General features: G+C 35.3%; 1 protein-coding gene and 1 long non-coding RNA gene across 2 annotated transcripts in view; both read left to right on the forward strand.

The window, feature by feature from the left end:
- The window catches only part of LOC127711450 (uncharacterized), a 344,411-nt gene that overhangs the window by 154,055 nt on the left and 168,626 nt on the right, over window positions 1–21,730 (forward strand). The gene's annotated exons all lie outside the window — the stretch shown is intronic.
- LOC127711060 (uncharacterized) overlaps window positions 955–21,730 on the forward strand; it is a 31,199-nt gene continuing 10,423 nt past the window's right edge. The window contains exons 1-10 of the mRNA XM_052217023.1: window positions 955–1,098; window positions 2,294–2,428; window positions 3,037–3,186; window positions 3,906–4,097; window positions 5,538–5,994; window positions 7,639–8,353; window positions 8,794–8,867; window positions 9,047–9,445; window positions 10,000–11,677; window positions 21,356–21,546. Coding sequence (XP_052072983.1) covers window positions 997–1,098; window positions 2,294–2,428; window positions 3,037–3,186; window positions 3,906–4,097; window positions 5,538–5,994; window positions 7,639–8,353; window positions 8,794–8,867; window positions 9,047–9,445; window positions 10,000–11,677; window positions 21,356–21,546 — 4,093 coding nt within the window. The 5' untranslated portion in view covers window positions 955–996. The remainder of the gene's footprint in view (window positions 1,099–2,293; window positions 2,429–3,036; window positions 3,187–3,905; window positions 4,098–5,537; window positions 5,995–7,638; window positions 8,354–8,793; window positions 8,868–9,046; window positions 9,446–9,999; window positions 11,678–21,355; window positions 21,547–21,730) is intronic.

Raw genomic sequence — 21,730 nt, forward strand, 5'->3', positions numbered from 1 at the left:
TACCCACAGTTGTTGAAAGCTAGTTAGAAGCTAATAACAAGCTTACTACTAAATAAATCATGTTTCTTAGACTAAAGTATTAATCAATACACGACGGATTTATTGTAAAGACCGTCATTAACAGTCTGGGTAAGGTATGACTTTTGCACCAAATATATACGTACATAATATCGCCAGGATGTAGTACCACAAGTTCTTATGCTTATATACATGTATATAAATGTAAAAGGTGCACATTTAGTTATGTTTTAATGTATAAAAAGCTATATCAAATGAATGTTAGTATACCGATAAAAACAATATTCAAAGATCTAACTAACTGCGGTGTTAAATTTGTATCCTTTAAAAATGGGTTTATTCAAAGACTCTGTGATGAGTTTACATGGATCGTTTCTATATTTATGGGCTTTATAAACAACAATACCGTAAAAATTAGGACAAACTATCCTGTTTGTAATAATAATTCTACAGGTAGAGCCAAACTTTCAAACAAAATCTTTGTATGACTATCTATGAAATAATATGGTAAACATTTTTTAAAAGTAATTTATGGTAACGAAATCCCTGACTTAATAATTTATCATTAAAACATATTGAATTCTAAAACGTTTCTACAGACACGGGCATAGAGAACGAGTTGGAAAATATATTCACCGCTAGATGAGGCCAACATTTGATTTGAAGTTATCGTAGTCAGCGGAATCATTTAGGGTTGGTGCAATTAATTATTACGGTGAATCAAGGGCAAACAATATTTTATTCAGAAAATACAGATAAATAACACAATTCGTTTCACGGTAAGTAAAACAAATGGATAACCATTTAAACAAATGTCTTTCCCATTAAAGAATCTGATTTTTATAACATCAGCTGTGGATCCGCAGTATTGCATCTACCAACATCCAACTAAGGTACGTAAGCTATTATGACGTTACGTTACCATTCGATATCGGCGTCTCTTGAAAATGGATTGAGAAAGAGCTTTCCCCTGTTATAATGACAACCATATCATTAATAGAATGCAGGTCAGACAAAGATCGATCCCGCCATTCATCAACTTCTACATCTAAAGGTTTAGACAAAACAAAAGTTGCTAAGGTAGATATGAATGATTTCTTCAAATATATTTTGAATATCTAGAAAGATATTTACGGAGTAAAATCACATCGATTAGGATTAGATTATAAAAATGATCTTCAAAGATGATTCAAATTATCAGAGAATTCAAGGTAGTGGTAATTCACCACATGTTATAAACTGGGTTTTATTTTGCAATCATACCACTTCTCCTTATTTTTATATTTAGCATATAAAAGAAATAGTTCAATGTTTGACATTATTGTTTTCTTTAATATGTAAATAGTAATATAGATTTTAAAACAATTGCGGAGTATATATCTCCCAGTTGATACGATATTCCAGGGCTTGTATTTCCTATCATGATTTCCTTGATAGAGCATTGTTGTTCACAAGGAAGATATTAAAACATCCCTTCGTAAATTTTACGGACGCCATCACGAGTTGGTTGACCGTTACGGAATATCCGTTTCACAGACCCTGATGTCGTAACTACAATCCCGTCCCCTTTTCATGAATGTGACCTACCGAATTAGACTTATTACGGTAACCGGGTTTGTACTAACACGACAACACGACGGGTGCCTCATGTGGAGCAGGATCTGCAGACCCTTCCTGAGCACCTGAGATCATCCCAAGTTTTTGGTAGGGTTCGTGTTGCTCAGTCTTTAGTTTTCTATGTTGTGTTTTGTGTACTATTGTTTGTCTGTTGGTCTTTTTCTTTTTTAGCCATGGCGTTGTCAGTTTATTTTCGACTTATGAGTTTGAATGTCCCTTTGGTATCTTTCGCCCCTCTTTTGCATTTTTTACATGGAATTACAGGGGCGGATTCATGCGGGGGCGTGGTGGGCGTGCTTCCCCTAAAATTTGCATAGCATGGGTTGTCCTCAGCTTAATAAAGAATATTTCGATAATTTTACCTAAAAAAAAATTTCGCTCAATTTTTGCTTGAATTTTAATCTTGCTATTTTGACACAATTTGTTCTCGCCGCATCATTGTCCGTGGTTACTGACGCAGCGTAAACCTGCTATCCACCAATGACTAATCGTAAGTTATAACACAAACAACAATAAACAAACGAATTCACAAATATATAAGTAAATAATAAGAATAAGACATGCACATCTTTTTTTTATTATAAAACTCCATTGTCGACGTACCAGATGAATTTTCCTGTAGATCCTGTCATTTATTTGTTTTTACTTCCCTTTTTAGATAGGAAGTTTGACAGCGGGCAACAGAAGCATGGAAGGTAGCTGTATTGTCAAGGAAATAAAAGGACTATCACTTTTAAATACAGAGACACACAAGCTTGAAAATCGAACAGGAAAACCGAGAAAACCAAGAGAGGTACGTGCATTATCTAAAGAGACGAATGTATTATAAATACACGCATTTCACAACATTCGAATGATGTGGACATATTGACTCCATTACGTAATGTGTTTCCATCAGATACGGTTGAAATCAAAATTTTGAAATGAAATATTTTGAAGAAAAATAAACAGTTAGATAAACAAGCAAATATAGCTTCCAAGAAAATCAGCACCTGGTTTATGTTTGGCAAGGTATTTTCCGATATTGTATCAAATATGTCTTCAATTAATAACAATGTAAAGCTATGAAGAACATTTTCATTTTAATTTTAATGATTATTTGTATATTGATAGTCAAATCTTTAATTTGTAACGTTGAGACTTTGCAATATACACATTCCAGTAGAATTTAACCATTTTCTAATTTTAACTCTGTGAGTGAAAGAAATTCAGAAATACCTCTTACTTATATGATTTTTGATACCACGTATATTTTTATATATCTATTCCTTAATTAATTAACATAAATATTAGGTATACACTGTGCCAGTAGAGAAATGCTGGCACTGGGTGGGTGATTCATTTATTTTTTCCCCATAGGAATGGAAAAAGAAAATACATTAAAGATTTTTGTATGTTTAGATTGATCTTTTAACCCAAAGACCTTCAACTACACAATATTATCAACACACGTTTTATGATTCTGAATGCGTCGATTATGATGTACAGACAGGACCACTGAGTGTCACTGGAGAAAGATTGGACGCTATATCCAACCTGCAGTTTTGTCTGGTAATTTTTAAAAAATGCAATCAAATAACAAATGGTCAAAAAAATATATATATATATATATAACACGTCTAGATGTAAGTTAACGATCTTTCTTACGAGGGCGTTGGGTCGTTAGTACTGTACACAATAATAAATTATAGATTTTGGATTGTATATCAATAAAATCTTTGACTTTGACTTTAAATTATATATACACCTCGAAAGTGTACAAAACAACACAAAAAATTAAAAAAAGGAAACAGTAAATATAAGTATCAACAAATATTTCGGATAACAGATATATCCTTCATCAGTATGACGTGAATTGAATCTTATCAATTTATTCTAATTTTCCCAAAACAAACTTGAACGTAATACAAATTAAAAATCGAACCATGTTTGTACAATTAAAAAATCTCCAAGTTCACGCAAATTTAGTTTAACTCCGTTTTTTATATGCACAATCTCACAATTACTCATGAAACTATAAGACAACTTGGCTTGTTGTTAATTATACCCCCAATCTATGAATGGGGGAAATATAACAATCCTCTTGTCTGTTCGTTCGTCAAACTTTTCACATATACTGCTAAATGTATAGACTTCATATTTGGTCAGCAGCTTGGCAGTGACCAAATGAAAAGTCACAGTGTAAGCACTTTTTGGATCTGTCCGATGCCTTCTCCCTGTTTTCCGATACTTTAAAATTTTCCTACACTATATGTCGGTCTGCATTGTAGCCAAGTACACCACTACACAGACGACAGTATTATATCAGTGAATCATCTAACAGTAGCAATTGTAGTGAATGCAGCCAATGCTGCGGAAGATCATCTCCCGATAACCCACCGTCATCTCCTATTCAAGAAGCGTCTGATTTAAAGCTGGATGGTAAAAAAATGTCATGTCCTGATTTTAGATCTAAATCTGAGGTAAATTATTTTAATGTTAAAAAAAACACCACACACACACAAAATTTTATACGAGAAACATCACAGAGAATTTGAAAAGTTTGACTATATCACATAACGAGATTATCATATATGCTTGACTTTCATTAGAAATATAAAGATTCATGTAGAGTAATATTGCTTGTTGGTGTTTAAAGTCACTTTCAGCACTATTGTCTAAACGTCGCGGTTAGTTTTTATTGGTGGAAGAAGCCAGAGTAGCCGGAGAGAACCACCGACCTTCGACAGGAAAGCCAATAAAGGTTGAGGTCGAACGCACCGCACCTGCTACGTGCGGGGATCGAAATCACAACCTTAATGTTGACAGGCAAGCGATACAGTAGATGAATTGCTTAGACCACACGACTACCGAGGCCCATTTTAAAAACGAAGTTTCCAATTATATACAAAAATATCGACAAATAATGACTATCTTACAAATATTAGCCAAAACAAAACTTCTTTATAAATCTTCTGGAGCGATTATAGCTGGTATATTTTGTAAGCAATTTGTATTGTTTAACCTTTTAGACGCCTTACCGTTCACCTTTAATAATTTGTCTTATTCACGTATCGTCCCCTTGATTTCAAATGTGTATTACCACTTTTTCCACACTAGGTTTATTATATTCTATCTTTTACAAAAAATCTAAAAAATAGGCAGTTGAAATAACGATATAAAAGTACACTTGATCGCCTTTAGGGAGCTACCATTTGATTTTTATGGGGGGCGGGGCTAGGATCTAAAACTGTGTCCTGCATTTTTTTTAGTTGTAATCTCTGTCCTGCCTTTTTAATGTTCACTCTATTTGGTCCTGCCTTTGTTTATTAGTTTATCCGGACTTTTTTTACATAAATTGTCATCCTGCCTTTTTTTTTGACAAGTTGTTCATTCTGCCTTTTTTTTACTCAAAACTCCTGTCCTGCTTTTCTTCAAATTTCATCCTAGCCCCCAATAAAAATCAATGTTAGCTCCCTTACAATTATTCATTATAAGTACATGTAGTTTGTAGTAAAGTGTGGATACAGGTAGAATGTGAAGTTTAAATATTGTTCTTAATAAACCGCTCCATGTGATAAGCTAGCATTAAACTATGAAACTTCAGTTTATAAAAGTTTCGTTTCTTATCAAAATGAATAAGTACAAACTAATGCTTACGTCATGCATTTAATTCTAGTATCAAACCTATGATAGCAAAACACCGCATCGTTCCTAGAAGTTAGATGTTCAGCTTGGAATTTATGACAAGGGTCTCAGATGACATTGAAAATTATTCATCAAATATTTCTTTCTATGGCAAAGTACAGATGGCCTCTTTACGCGTTATTATATAACAAATGTCTTCCTTCATATTAAGATAGCTTCGTAGGTGTCCATGATGTAGCATCACCACAAAATGAATGTGTTGTTCGACTTTGTAGTTGAAAGATTTCAAACCCGGACTTTTAAAGAAAAAGTCGTATTGCTGTGCCAAGTGTGAGGGTAGAATGATAAGCCACGACTCGCTGATGTTAGAATCGGGCAGCCCATTCCCGTCTTATTTCCGCCAGTGTAGTTCAACTTATGCAGAAACCCAGTCATATAACAACATACCACCACTACATTCAGACAGGAGCTTGGAAACTCGTGAAGAACTGATTATTGACCAGCCTCTAAAAGACGATATGTTAACTTTACCAGAATTACCACACGCTATTGCCATTGAAAAAGAAAAGTCTGGAGCTGTCTTTGAACGTTCCAAGAGCGTTCAAAAACCAAGGCTCTTCCCGAGATATCTTCATTATAATCATAATAGAAAGAAGTCCGATGAAAATGAAGAACTGTTAAATTCAACTTCCATTGCATCTAAACAGAAATTTCACAGTTCTCACAAAACAGGTATCTTTTTACATTTTTAGGTAGATGTTCAAACTAAAATACAAACCCCTAAGAATTAAACCATGAAATATATATCTGACGAAACATTGTGAAAATCTGTTTTCGTATAGTAATTTTTATGCTTTTTCGGATTGAATGTTTTACAAACTATAGCTTAATATATATAACGAAGATGTTATGATGCTTTTTCTAAAAAATGGAACGTAGCTCGCAAAATATAATACATGGTTGAAACAGAAACCTTGTAAAACCACCCAACAGTTGATAAGGTTAAACCGTTCAAATTCAACATTTTTACCCAAACAGCAACATTTCATTATTAGTACGTTTGAATTCTATAAATCTTCAAAAATAGTTTATCAGAAAAGAGTGATTTCATATCCCATTTTTTTTATATTAGATTTATATCTCTTACAATTTTTGATCGAATTTTCGATCAATTATTTTAAAAAATTGCCAGTTAGGTCTCTATAGTAGATGATATGTTTATTTCCCAATCCACTCTATACAGAGGGAGGTATTTTTATGATTACAATTGACATTTAATTATTACCAGAACCATTCATTGTAATGCAATTGATAATGATGAACTCCTTTGATATTTATCTTAAAATTTAAAGAATTTGAACAGAACACTTGACCAGTTCATGTCATTATCTGTTCATTCACTCCATTTATACCCGTTATTTATTGTAAATATTTTTTCGCTATTGGACCTATTAGGGATTTTTTTTTAATTACTTGAGCACAAATTTTGAAATTGATTGTCATAGTTTGTGTGCTTTATGGATAAAGATACACCGCAAAATAAGCTGTAAAATTGACAGAAAACTGGATTTTCCGTATTTTAATTTAACGACGCTTCCATGTTTGTGTCACCTGCCACGTTCTGTGCATATTTTCCAATCTATGAAGGACCATAACTCTGAACAACAAAGGTGAAAATCATCATTAAAAATTGACCTCCAATTTGCCATCAGAAAAAAACTTACATCAAAAATATAAAAACGCATTGGTTGAACGGTTCATAAGTAATTGCACGGAAACGACATAAAGTGCCATTTTCCAAATTAACATGGACCAGACTAGTAACTCCTAAACAGTAAAAGTGAAAATCCTCAATATCGAACATGATCTCAGTTTTGTCATCAGTAAAACATATCAAAGATTTGAAATGCATCAGTTGAATGGTTCATAAGTTATTGCACGGTATTACACAAAGAACCATTTTCCAATCTACCAAGGAACATAACTCATGAACGGTTAAAGTGAAAATCGTCAATATCAAATTTGACTTCCATTTTGTCATCACTAACAACAAATTAAAATTAGAAAAAAAACATTGGTTGAACGGTTCCTAAGTTATTGCACGGAAAATGTTGGCAACAGCCGGCCCTTCAAGATATAAATTTTAATGATTTAATTTTGAAGATTCATAGAACTCAAAAGGACTTATACATTAAATAATAATTAAAGAATTTGGTAAAAGTTGAATAATGATATGATTGCTTATTCAATGTATAAACAACTTAACATCATGTTGTTGCCAATAGATCTTTTTGAACTTTGTAAACAAATCTGTTATTTGTAAAACATGTAGAGATTTTCTTGTAAAGAAATATAAATATTACTTGTGGTTCTTAGAAATATTTAATGGAGAAACAACGAGCCAACAAATTAGAGTTCCTAGCAACGAAAATAATGAAATCCACCAACCCTACAGAAAAAGTCAACAAAAAGATTCAGAGAAACGTGGTGTTGATGAGGTTATTAACATATTTTGGTCAAATCACCAACCATGTGAAAACTACGCATATTTACATGTCCCTTTGCGGGAGCGGCCAAATTACCAACCATGTGAAAAGTACTCACATTCACCCGTCCCTTTGCTGGAGAAAGCAACATCGATGTCAAACAGTGATCTGATACAAAGTAAGGTAGCAAAAACACCACCACTTGCTGATTTAGTACAACGTGAAGTAGTAGAAACTCCACTACTTGCTGATTTAGTACAACGTGAAGTAGCAGAAACACCACCACTTACTAATTTAGTACAACGTGAAGTAGCTGAAACACCACCACTAGCTGATTTAGTACAAAGTGGAGTAGTAGAAACACCATCACCTTCAGATTTAGGTACTCCATATAATTCGAATACGGATCTACTGATTGGAATACATTCAGTAAATCCTAGTATTTCTGTTAGCATACACAATCTTCCAAGTATTTCTTCATCAAAGAATAATGACATTAGAATAGAGGCCGAAAATTTCAAAACAGAAGCTGTCAATCAAACATCACCCAAACCAGTATATTCAAAAGAAGAGTTCCTAGGAAGAGTTAAGGGCATGGAATCAAGGTTAGCGTTTTTACTTTACTTTTTTTCCGAACGTATGTTTAAATTAGGACTTTTGCACTAATATTTTAGTCCTATATGTTTGATACTGTTTTGGTGCATCAACACTAAACCAAATTAAATTCATGTTCTATTTCATTCTATAAAACTAATATCCTCTATAGCACTTAACTAAGAAATTTAAATTCCTTAGTTTTTTTGTGTGTCAATATTTAGCTTCTTTATCACTTTATTTAGCACAGCACTCTGAACCTATCTTGGAACGACGTTTATTCTATCTAAGGTCTACTCATGACTGTTTTTTTCTTTTGTCTCTCATTTTTATCCAGTTGTTCGATGATATTAGAAATTACGTCGTCTGATATGTTTTTGTTTCCTGTGCCAATGTCATAGGTATTGTTGAATGGAAATGTTGTGATACTAGTGATTTATCTATTTTCCAGAGAGATGTTACAAGACATCATTCGCGAGTGTGCTCAAGGATTAAAAGAGATCTCTCACAGAGGATTTTTACCAGGTAAGGATATCAATCATACGCAAAAAAATTATAAATCAGAAAAAAAAATGTTAAAAGACTCTCAACTTATATAGCATTTAATACATAAAAGCAGATATTCCATATATCTTTTTGTGAAAACGTTAGGTTGTTTGGTAGCTGGAATTAAATTTTCAAATAGTGTCGTGCTTTGTTTTCAGACATTTCTGAAAGAAATGACTTTTATTTTGAACCAAATACCGACAAACGGTACAACAGATGGAAAAGAAGACGAAGGAAGAAGAGAAAACAGGTTCGAGATGGAAAGCAGCAAGAGTTGATATCACCTGATGACAGCTCTGCAGAAGAAGGAGCCAATAATGAGGAAGACTCCATCCCTCCGGAAAGACCTGATTCACAAATCAAGTTTCGCCGTCGACGCCGAGAAACCTTAAAACAGCTTTTTGGTAGCGAACAAGCAATGTTATGCTATGATGCTAGTTCGGATCAAACATCTTCAGACAGAGATAATTACCTGTCAGTGGAGAATTACCTTCGTAATGGCGATCGTGCCTCAATATCTGACGAGGGTTTAGAGGCGTTTAAGGATGAAAATAACGGTAGATATCTATTTGATAACTGGGTTTATACTTGTAGTGTTTATATAAGGTTTCTCATAATCACCAGAAACCGATCATTTTCTGAAATCGAATAGCATAAATTTGTTCTATAATATATCACTGTGATACCGAATGATTTAAGATCAGTAGAAAGAAGAACTTATTTATTAACAAGTTACATATTTGTTCTAAAAGTGATATTCTAATTCAAACATTTGATAAAATAATCGACTGATACATGCATAATCTATTTGAATTTTGAAAATGTGGCTTGTATTATTCCATGCAGTTTGGAGATATTGTTTGATTGATATTTATCCCTATGAAAAAAAAATGAAAACAACACGTTATAAATTTCATGCGTCCGAATTAAGGGCATTTCTGGATTTACCTTCATTAGGAACGCTCAAAGCCGAATATCAGTTTAAAAGTTATTTCAAACCCTGCCTCACTACAGTTTTTTTTGCATAAATAAAAGATGGCAAAATGTTTAAAATAATTTGTCATAAGAATACATAATGAAATATATTACACACACACTCTTGTTAATTCAGATGGAATGCATCTTTCGTCACACTACATGCAACAAAAGAAATATACAAGTTCAACCTTTCTTCAACAACTGGGTGCTTACATAGAAAAATCAGAGGTGTCAACAAAGACTTTAAACGTTCCAGAAGATGGTATGCCACTAACAGAAGGTATCGAAGGGAATGCTAACGATATTATCACGAGAGTAAACAGCCGCTTTAAAATACTGGATAGGCAAACACACAATAAAATAGAAAGCAAGTTTTTAGACAGACATCAGAATAAAGTGAGTGATGGAACAATTTCAGAATTACCTCAAAATAGAAATGTTGAGGGATTAAATGTTGAAATAATTCATAGAGAAGAACCGAGTTTTGATCGGAAAGAAATCATTTCATGTGTAAATGGTGAGATGAAACATAACATAATCTCAGAGTTGGAATCTCCGGAAAATCACCTTATCATATCTCAAGATTACTTGATTAAAAATGGATACTTATCAGCTCCTGATCAAGTGTTAGGTGCAAGTAGTTATCGACAAAATTCCTCAGCTGCCGGTCAAGTGTTGGATGCAAGTGGATGTCGACAGAATTTATCAGCACCCGACCAAGTGTTAGATGCAAGTGGTTATCGACAAAATTCCTCAACTGCCGATCAAGTGTTTGGTGCAAGTAGTTATCGACGAAATTCATCAGCTATCGACCAAGTGTTGGATGCAAGTGGTTATCGACAAAATTCCTCAGCTGTCGATCAAGTTTTTGATGCAATTGAGTATCGAAAAAATTCTTCAACTTCCGATCAAGTGTTGGATGCTATTGATCATCGCCAAAATTCATCAGCTGCCGATCAATTGTTGGATGCAAGTGATAATCGTCAAAATTCCCCAACTGCCGGTCAAGTGTTGGATGCAAGTGATAATCGACAAAATTCCCCAGCTGCCGATCAAGTGTTTAGTACAAGTAGTTATCGACGAAATGCATCAGCTGCCGATCAAGTGATGGATGCAAGTGATTATCGACAAAATTCATCAGCTGCCGATCAAGTGTTGGATGCAAGTGGTTATCGACAACATTCCTCAACTGCCGATCAAGTGTTGGATACAAGCGCTTGTCGACAAAATTCATCAGCTACCGATCAAATGTTGGATGCAAGTGTTTATCGACAAAATGCCTCTACTGCCGGTCAAGTGTTGGATGCAAGTGGTTGTCTACAAAATTATTCAGCTTCTGACCAAGTGTTAGATGCAAGAGGTTATCAACAAAATAATGTAATAAATGACTATTCCGAACCAAGTCTGCAAAATGAACTTTATTCGTCAATGAATTCTACAAGTGAGTGCGATTCAGACCCATTTATACGAGTAGAAACTGTACTGCGGAAGAGTCAACAGTATGGAAATCTTAGCAATAAAACACTAACAAAAGGTAGTAGCGAAAACATCGCAGATACCTACAAGCAACCACCTTGTCAACGCTTATACAGTAAAGACAGGAAAAGCGAATTTAACTCAATTTTAAATTTAGAACGATCTGTTTTAAAGTTGGCCAAACAGCACCATCAGAAAAATCAGTCTTTGTCCAACAAGAAGTATTCTGAAGGTCAGCTTAAACCTAAACTTCCTAACATTCACGATGGCAAGGTATCAACTCGAAGTACAGGTAAAGGAAAACAGTCAAAGAATCATAGAAATATCTTGGATAGGTGAGTGGACGTTTAGAATTGTAATATAATAATATTCTATTTTGAGATTTCTATTTTCATCTTTGTAGGTTGATATTTCGAAAAAGATAAATGAGTATTTCTAGGTTAAGAAATAAATTTCAAGTCCTCGGAATGCATTGTGTGTTCGTACTGGCCGACAAAGGAATACACAAATGTGGTAGTGGTATGACGTAAATACAGCACGGGAGTTCTTAAACATGAAACTATAATTCTTGTACATTCAAGGTCGTGTGCTCCAGGGAAAGTCAAATAGTAGAAAATAATTCAGTTTTCAGTTTGAGGCCTCCATTATGTATCTGAAGGTTCCTACATATATTTACGTTTGTTTGTTGGTGTTTAATACCACTTAGGTAGCACGCCACAGTTAGGTGTGTAGTTTCGCATTTTGGACCCTGTGGATTTTTCAAATATGATAGCTAGTGTAGAATAAAATTTCATTTTTGGATAGCTGAAGATTAAAATAGCCTTCATAGTGGGTTTATAGGAACATCAAGATTATGTAATGTATTTAATATGGGCTGTTTTCTGTATGACAGTCCGTATTTTCATATCCATACCAAATATTGGTTCGGCAATTATTGTAATGTTTTTTTCCAACTTTATGTCGCACGAACTTTGCAATTAAATTTTACGAAAAAATGAGGCGAAAGACACCCATTTTTTATTTGATCATTTGGTAGATTAATATCAACAGTTTCTGAAAAGGTATCACTGAAAGGCATTGAAATTCTAGTTTGAACCAAATCGTGGGGGAATATGTGACTTTTTTACCCCCCTTTTTGTAATATTTTATGGTAAATAAATGCAGAATGTTGCCATGGATACACAAAAAAGGAATTATATTTCACCATTTTAACTTTTAAAAACCAAATCTATGGAAGATACTGATTACATACATATGCACATGTATAACACAAACAGTTAGGTTAATGTATTAGAAAGCCAGGAATAGAAGATGATAAAACATTTTGTGGTTCAATTTTAATGTTTTTTTCTAACTGTGGAGTGCTACCTTAACGTTTATGTTACATTGGTTCAATCATGTCGGCCAGCTTTTGTTTGTGAAGAGAACCACTTTGGTATCCTTCGCCTCTCTTTATAGAACTGATATTAATCACAGTTTATTGCTAAACTCAGTAAAGATCCGCTTAAATTCCATGTAATAGAAAAATCTAATTTTAAGAATTAAAATTTAGTTTTGTAAATTAAATACTCACCTTCATAAATTTAGATATCAGTCCACTCGCTGCATTATTCAACCGGAAACCAGCCAGAAAAAAGAACCATACCACTGTGACCACTCCCACCTGACGCATACGCGTCATAAACCTTCATCATTTGTTTCTTGAACTGACAGACACTAAGGGGGATGGGGACGGGGGGTTTAGGGGGGGGTCGGGACCTCTGATTTATGAAGGTGAGTATTTAATTTACAAAACTACATCAAATACCTCACCTTCATAAATTTAGATAAACAGAATTTAACGAAGCGCTGAACCCCCCTCACTAGGAGGAGGAAAAACAACCTGTTGAGCAGCAACTAAGGGTCATAAAGAATAGAGGTTGTCACAATGATGAGGCATAGAGCGTAAATACTGGTTATAAAAGGCACTATCTGACCTCCAAAAACCATCTGACATGATTTTCGATATAGAGGAGGAATTAAATATATTCCAAAGAGAGACTAAGGCTCTTAACTTGATGTTTAGCTAAAACTTCAGACAAGCAGACTTATAGGCCAACATGACAGTATTGCAAATCCAGGTAGAAATGGTTTTAGCAGAAATGTCAGAAATTCCTTTTTTAATAGGAATGAACAACCTAGAAGAACCAACAGGTCTTAATTGTGCTGACGAGGCTAGGTACAAAAGCAAAGTTCTCATAGGACATTCGTATGGAATGGGGGAAACGTCAATCTCCAAGTTGCAATTCAGACTGGTGGCAAAAAGATCTACTAGTATATGAGAACGATCCCAACGAAGAGTGATCTCCTGAAACACTGATTGATGAAGTTCCAAATTCGGTGTTCACTGGAACACGTGAACGAGGAAGAGCATCAGACAGAAGATTTTGACTGCCTGGAACATGTCTCACTGACAAGATTATATCGAGACTGTCACACAGAAGAAGAATTTCCTTCCACAGAAGATACAGAGAAAAGGAATGAGTCCCCCTTGATTCTGAAGCCACTGCTGTGGAGTTGTCCGTGGCAACCAGAAGTGACTGACCCTGAATCCCAGCCTGAAAATGAAGGAGAGAAAGTGACACAGCTCTCATCTCTAGAAGATTGATGTGTTCTTCAAACTGAGCACCTGACCAAAGACCTGAAGCTATTTTGCTCTCTAGATAAGCTCCCTAACCCATCAAGCTCGAATCTGTGAACAAAGATAGAATGGGGTCTTGAGGATACAACAAAACTCCCTTCAGAAGGTGTTTCTCCTGAAGCCACCACTGAAGATATGGTAACATTCGAGGAAGAATTAGAACAAGTGCCTCCCACAGATGAGAAATTGGGTGCCAAAACTCCGTCAGATACCACTGGATTGGACGAATGTGTAGACGTCCTAGTGGAATGACGCCTTTGATTGAAATCAAGAAACTCACCAGCTGAAGAAATTGACAAGCTGGGACAGTTGAAAACTGCATTAAAGCACTGACTAACTTATATACCTTGATTAACGATTACAACTCTGAAATTTGGTTTATGGATAATTTTCAGTCAGCTTTTAGGGCATCTAATAGAGCTGCTGTAAATAATACTTTTTGTGATACTCTTGCATTAGCAGAAAAATATCCTTTAGAGAAGGTTCATTCTAAATTTTGTAAAGCAGTATTAGGACTGAAAAAGACAGCCACTAACATAGGTGCTAGATCAGAATTAGGTAGATTTTCTTTGGACTCTTATATAAAAACTCAAACACTCATGTATTTTTATAGAATAAACTGTAATTATATTAATCCCCTGGTTAAAGAATCTCTACAAACAAACATAAATTTACATTCCGCAGGAATTTATTCTTGGTACTCATTTGCAGATACAATTTTTAAAGATATGAAAATAAACCCAGAAAATTAATCTAATATTAATGTACCTTTTAAACAATAAAAAAACGTGTTAAAATGTAATATTAAAAAGTGTGTTTCAGAGGAATATGAAAAAACTACTTTAAATAAACTTTCAAAATTGGATACCTCATCCAAACTTTGTCTCTATGGGAAATTAAAAACTAATTGTCAGTCTGAGGAATATTTAAATTGCAATAATTTTATACATAGGCAGTTTCTCTCAAAATTTAGACTCAGTGATCATTCCCTAGGCATTGAATTGGGAAGGTACAGAAACATTCCAAGAGCACAAAGATTATGTAAAAAATGTGGAGTCCTAGATGACGAATTTCATTTCTTTTTGTATTGTAACATTAACATATCATTGCGTTCCAATTTTGTTGCTTATCTAAAAGACTATGTACCATTATTTCAACATCTTGATGCATTTAATAAACTAAAACACATTCTAAACCCCATCCCTGAACTTATTTGTCATATTGGAGTCTTTATTAAGCAGTCTTTAGAACTGAGGGGGTCAGACCCATGTCAGACAAGCTTATGATTGTGTTTTTTACATAAATTTAAAATTGAAGTCTTAAAATATGTTCTATTATTGTCGAGCCTGCGACTTTTGTCGCAGAAAGCTCGACATAGGGATAGTGATCCGGCGGCGGCGGCTACGGCGGCGGCGGCGTTAGCTAACTTCTTAAAAGCTTTATATTTTAGAAGGTGGAAGGTCTGGATGCTTCATACTTTGTATATGGATGCCTCATGTTACGAAGTTTCCGTCAGTCACATGTCCAATGTCCTTGACCTCATTTTCATGGTTCAGTGACTACTTGAAAAAAAAGTTAAGATTTTTTGTAATGTTAGATTCTCTCTTATTATAAGTAATAGGATAACTATATTTGGTATGTGCGTACCTTGCAAGGTCCTCATGCCCGTCAGACAGTTTTCACTTGACCTCGACCTCATTTCATGGATCAGTGAACAAGGTTAAGTTTTGGTGGTCAAGTCCATATCTCAGATACTATAAGCAATAGGTCTAGTATATTCGGTGTGTGGAAGGACAGTAAGGTGTACATGTCCAACTGGCAGGTGTCATCTGACCTTGACCTCATTTTCATGGTTCAGTGGTTATAGTTAAGTTTTTGTGTTTTGGTCTGTTTTTCTTATACTGTATGCCATAGGTCTACTATATTTGGTGTATGGAATGATTGTAAGGTGTACATGTCTAGCGGGCAGGTGTCATCTGACCTTGACCTCAGTTTCAAGGTTCAGTGGTCAAAGTTAAGTTTTTGAGTTTTGGTCTTTTATTCTAATACTATATGCAATAGTTCAACTATATTTGGTATGTGCGTACCTTGCAAGGTCCTCATGCCCGTCAGACAGTTTTCACTTTACCTTGACCTCATTTCATGGATCAGTGAACAAGGTTAAGTTTTGGTGGTCAAGTCCATATCTCATATACTATAAGCAATAGGTCTAGTATATTTGGTGTATGGAAGGACTGTAAGGTGTACATGTCCAACTGGCAGGTGTCATCTGACCTTGACCTCATTTTCATGGTTCAGTGGTTATAGTTAAGTTTTTGTGTTTTGGTCTGTTTTTCTTATACTGTATGCCATAGGTCTACTATATTTGGTGTATGGAATGATTGTAAGGTGTACATGTCTAGCGGACAGGTGTCATCTGACCTTGACCTCATTTTCATGGTTCAGTGGTCAAAGTTAAGTTTTTTGAGTTTTGGTCTTTTTTTCTAATACTATATGCAATAGTTCAACTATATTTGGTGTATGGAAATATTTTATGATCTATTTGGCAGTCACGCAGGTTTTATTTGACCTTGACCTCATTTTCAAGGTTCATTGCTCAGTGTTAAGTTTTTGTGTTTTGGTCTGTTTTTCTTAAACTATAAGCAATAGGTCAACTATATTTGTTGTATGGAAGAATTGTTAGCTGTACATGCCTGCCTAGCATGGTTCACCTGACCTTGACCTCATTTTCATGGTTCATTGGTCAATGTTAAGGTTACTTGGTTAATGTTAAGTTTATGTGACAGTTGTAATAAAGCTTTATATTTAGGACTATCAACATAATATCAATGATTAGTAAAGAAGGCGAGACATTTCAGCGTGTGCACTCTTGTATTGTATTGTATTACATTGTATTGCATTGTATTTTAAATGTATAATTGTTTGTATTGCTTGACCCTTATGGGTGTAATTTTGCAATAAAGATTATTATTATCTTCTCTTCTGGAGGAAGAACTAGACCCATATCCGTCTGAAAATGTTCTCCCAGGAAAATAAAATTCTGACTGGGAATTATATCTGATTTTCCCCATGAAATAAAAAACCCAGTTTCAGGAGTAATTGGATAGCCAAATTGCTGTGTTCCTCCAGAAGAGAATCGTCTAGGTAGGAGTGAATGAGTACCGCCTGGATTGAAGATAAGACACCACAGTCTGAAAAATCCTGGTAAAAACTAGGGGAGCAGTAGAAAGGCCAAAGGTAGCAATACACAGTAAGAAGTTTAGTTTCGCATTATGGCCATGGTGAATTTTTTAAATATGAAAGTTTTTGTACAATAAAATTAATTTTTAGATAGTTGAAGAATAATATAGCCTTCGAAGTGGGTTTATATGAACATTTAGATTGTTTTAGCATGTTTTATAGGCCATTTTTCTGTTTGACAATCCGTATTTTCCTATCCGTACCGCCCATAGGTCCAGAAATTATTGTAGTGTTTATCAACAAAGATTTTACGCTCGATCTTTTCAATTCAATTTTATGGAAAAACGAGCAGAAAGGCATATGAATATTTTTGGACCTCTTGATAGATAAATGTCTATGGTTTCAGGAAAGGTATCACTCTAATTGATAGAAATTTTACTTTGGATCAAGTTTTGGAGACTTTTGTGACATTTTCACCCCCCTTTTTGCAATATTTTGTATCAAATAAATGCAGATTGTTGCCATGGTTACACCAAAAAGAGATTATATTTCACCTTTTTAACTAATGAAAATAAAATCTATGGAAGATGCTCTTTCCAGAAATATACACATACATAACACAAATAGTAAGCCTTATTTATTAGATAGGAAGGAAAAGAGGGTGGTTAAAAATTATGAGTGTCAATTTTAAGATTTTTTCCTAACTGTGTATTGCTACCAAAAAGCATAGCCTTGAAATTGTACAATTTGTCTGCCCAAACCAGTCTCAGGAAATGACGAAACTTGGGAGAAATCGGGATGTGAAAATAAGCATCCATCAAATCTAGAGAGGTCGTCCAAATTCCTTAATGAAGTGTCGACTTGATTGATCTGTTGGTTTCCATTTTGAAATGTAGGACCACCAGATACTGATTCAGAACAGAAAGGTCTAGAACCGGTCTCATTTTCCCGTTCTTCTTGGATAATAAAACCCTAGATGAAAAGGAGGATTTACCTCCTCCAACACACCCTTCTGAACTAGAATGTTCACTTCATCTTCCTGTACCAAGTCCGGAATATGACAGTTGTTGTCCATTCGTTTGATGTGTTTGTGCTTTTGATTTTGCCATTTAATTAGGGACTTTCCGTTTTGAATTTTCCTCGGAGTTCAGTATTTTTGTGATTTAACTTTTTGCAACAACTGATTCTTTTGAGAATCCTTTGTCACTGACAGATTGATTGAAATATGAGACTGTTCCAAAAACGGAAGCTCCAATCCCCCCGTAAAATCGAAAGCACCACTTGTCTGAAGTTATCAGAGACCAATGATATAGAAAGTGGGAAAGCCTGCTTCCAACTGGAAGATGAGAAAGAGGAGTTGTATAATGTTCCTCTTCCAGTGGGGATGGATTTAACGGCGGGGACAACACATCACTTACCCTGCTTCTTACCCTTTACAACTTTGGCTTTCTTGCCACCTGAAAGGTTAGGACAAGAGACAGCCGATCTCTTCATAGACTGTGAAGAAGAAGAGGAAGAAGAAGCCCTGGGCTGATGAGAGGAAGAAGGCTTGGGCTGATGAGAGGAAGAAGGTTTGTTAATCTTAGTTGTCTTGACAATTCATTTTCCATCCGTGACCTTAACATCCACCTTGACAACAGGAGGAGCCTTATTCACCTCCTCCTGTAGCTGATCAAAGGAAACAGAGAACAACTTGTCCTAAGACAGAGAAGACCTTAGAAGACTCTCCTGGAAAGCTTCAGAGACAGTCGATGTAGCAAGAATCTCCTGTCTCTTAGCAAGAATAAAATTGGCCAAGGTGTCAAGAATAAGGAATTGAGAAATTCCAAGACTCTTGTCTACCTGTAGAAGCAAAGACTTCAAGTCTGAAAATTCCACCCCTGTGTCCTTTAAAAGAGACCAAGCTGCCGCCAAATAGTGTTCAGCTGTCTCAAGAACATAAGTTAGAAACCTCAGATTATTCTCTGATTTTACATATGAATACTGAGAAAGTCTGAGGCCGTTCACAGGTTTCGAACCCAGTAATCTAGAAAAAAAACCTTTTCAAAAATTGGAGCAGACATACCCAAGAAAAATCCATGAATCTTGGATCTGGTTTTCCCTGAATAATAGGCAGGTCCGAAACCAGAGAACTTACTATCACCAGGTGTTAGCATGGTTCTCAGCCAAAGACGAGTTAACAAAAGCCAAAGCTGTTGTGAAATGACCCGACTCTGGAAAAGAATGATACCCTTTAAATCTGGCTTGACTAAACAAGAGCAAGCCAAAAAACCTGAATGGACATTAGAAACCCTTGGTGGAGTATACATGGGCATATCCGACAAATCCCTACGAATGGAACAAATTAGACTCCTAAGACATTCTGAGGAGTTGCCTGAAGAAGGCTCCTTAGTATCCATAGCATCTTTCTCTGTGCTCCCAACACTGTCATTATCAGATGAAGCACATTGGTCTTCAAGAAAGTTAAGTTCTTGTCTTCTTGGAGCTGAGGAAACAGAATCATCTTCCACCAGATGTCTAGAAAGTGTGGGAGGATCCTATGGAGGATCCTGAGACAGACCCTTAAACTCCATAAGGGCAAGCCTGTTACCAAACTCAATGAATTTTGCATTAACAGATGCTTGCATGTTATGGATAGAAGTGGTTAGAGTCTTTATCTCATACTTAAAAGATGATGATTCTGGACTGCTTTCCACGGGATCCCTGACCAGACCAGACTGACTGAGCCGAATACGGATCGAAGGGCTGAGGATAAGGAGGCAAGGTGGGCATACCCATAGCCATGGGAGGGTAGGCAAAATTTATAGGCCACCTAGTCCTGGAAAAGGGGTCACTCCTGATACCAACTGGAAGCGTCTCCTGCATACTTGTGCAAGAAACAGGAAACATTGGTATCTCTTTAGGCCTGGTTACGTTATGAGATACCCTACTAGGCCTAGATAACCTCAACTGACTAGCACCAGAAGTGAAGGGCAAAGTTCTAACAGGGCCTGGGTCCTGTTCCAGACTCACACTAGAAACACCAGGGATAAACTGAGATCCCATACCTCTATCCCAAAACTTATCCGAATGAGTGACCGAACGCCAAGAGGACAACAAACCACTTGTGTGTGTGTTTCACTTACCTCTTGCGTTGACTATATTGGTGTTTTATCAACCATTTATATTCAGATAAATTAAATTAAAATATATAACCTGAATAATACCAATAATAATACAAATTAATATTACAAAATAATTAAAAGCTATAATTTTCTATCAAGAAAAACATGGTTTTGAAAAAAAACTTTATTCCTTCTCAGACAAAGCGTGCAGCATACACCATGGAACCGGACAAAATGATAAAAGGTTTATGGCGCGCATGCGTTAGGTGGGAGAGGTTGTCACAGGGGTATGGTTCTTTTTTTCTGGCTGGTTTCCGGCTGAAAAATGCAGCGAGTGAACTGATATCTAAATTTATGAAGGTTAGGTATTTAATGTAATAAAAATTTAATAACATTGTTAATTTGAAATTTTTACTTTAGATTATCAAGTGTTCTCTAGTTATACTGCGAAAATGTACAAAGTTAACGGATATGAAATACAATAATTGTCCTTTTTCTTGATTTGGATATTTCAGTTTCACACAGGAAACTCTTTACAAAATGTCTGCTGTTGAACTGATAGTCCCCGAGGATATGATCAGCTATGTACAAATGCTGCGGTACCGACATGATTTATAACAACTTTCTTAAAATCCAGATGTCTATTGTCCATATATTGTGAACTTCTCAAACCTCTTTTCCAACTTAGTTTATTTGGCATCTTCTGCAGGAACGAACAAAAATGAATAGCAAAATCCAGTTAAGTTTTTAATATTCTGAAACTTAAAATGCATTTAAATTTCATATATATAAGTCCTGCCATGCTCCGAAACTTTTCCAGGTGCACAGGTTTGTCTGTACTCAGAGTGAAATTTGTGGTGTACGGCCTTATTTGCTAAAAGGTTATGATGAACCTTAAGTAACTAATGTTCCAACTACCACAGGTAAAGTTTACTGTAGGTGGATTTGTATAACTCCTTTTCATGTCCCTTATGTCATATATAACTCCTCGACTCTCAATTGTTTGGGTTTAAGCGTTGTAAGTGTACAAAAAAATGATTCAATTTTAGGTTTGTAAATCCTTTGAACGTCCAGAACGTTGAGGGAAGCAATAGTCCTTACCATAAGGATAACAATGCAGTCCTGGTTACAACGATCCATCGACAGAGGAAGGAGAATTCTGTTTTAAAGAATGATAAAATGAAAATGGAAAAACGTTCACAAAGTCGACCCATTTCAAAGAAGCTGAATAATTCACAAGGTAACTTGAGAAATTGGTACTTTTCACATACAATAAAAACGTAAAAGATACAAAAGCAGATAACTAAATTAAGGCGACAGTAGTTTATCGATGTTCAAATCTCGTAAATCGATAAGGAAGAGACAAATCAAGGTAACAAACATAAACGGAGGGAATCGCATTATGTTCCAAAGGAGCGAGACCG

Source organism: Mytilus californianus, unplaced genomic scaffold (assembly GCF_021869535.1).
Source record: "Mytilus californianus isolate M0D057914Y unplaced genomic scaffold, xbMytCali1.0.p SCAF_1, whole genome shotgun sequence".
Taxonomy (NCBI): domain Eukaryota; kingdom Metazoa; phylum Mollusca; class Bivalvia; order Mytilida; family Mytilidae; genus Mytilus; species Mytilus californianus.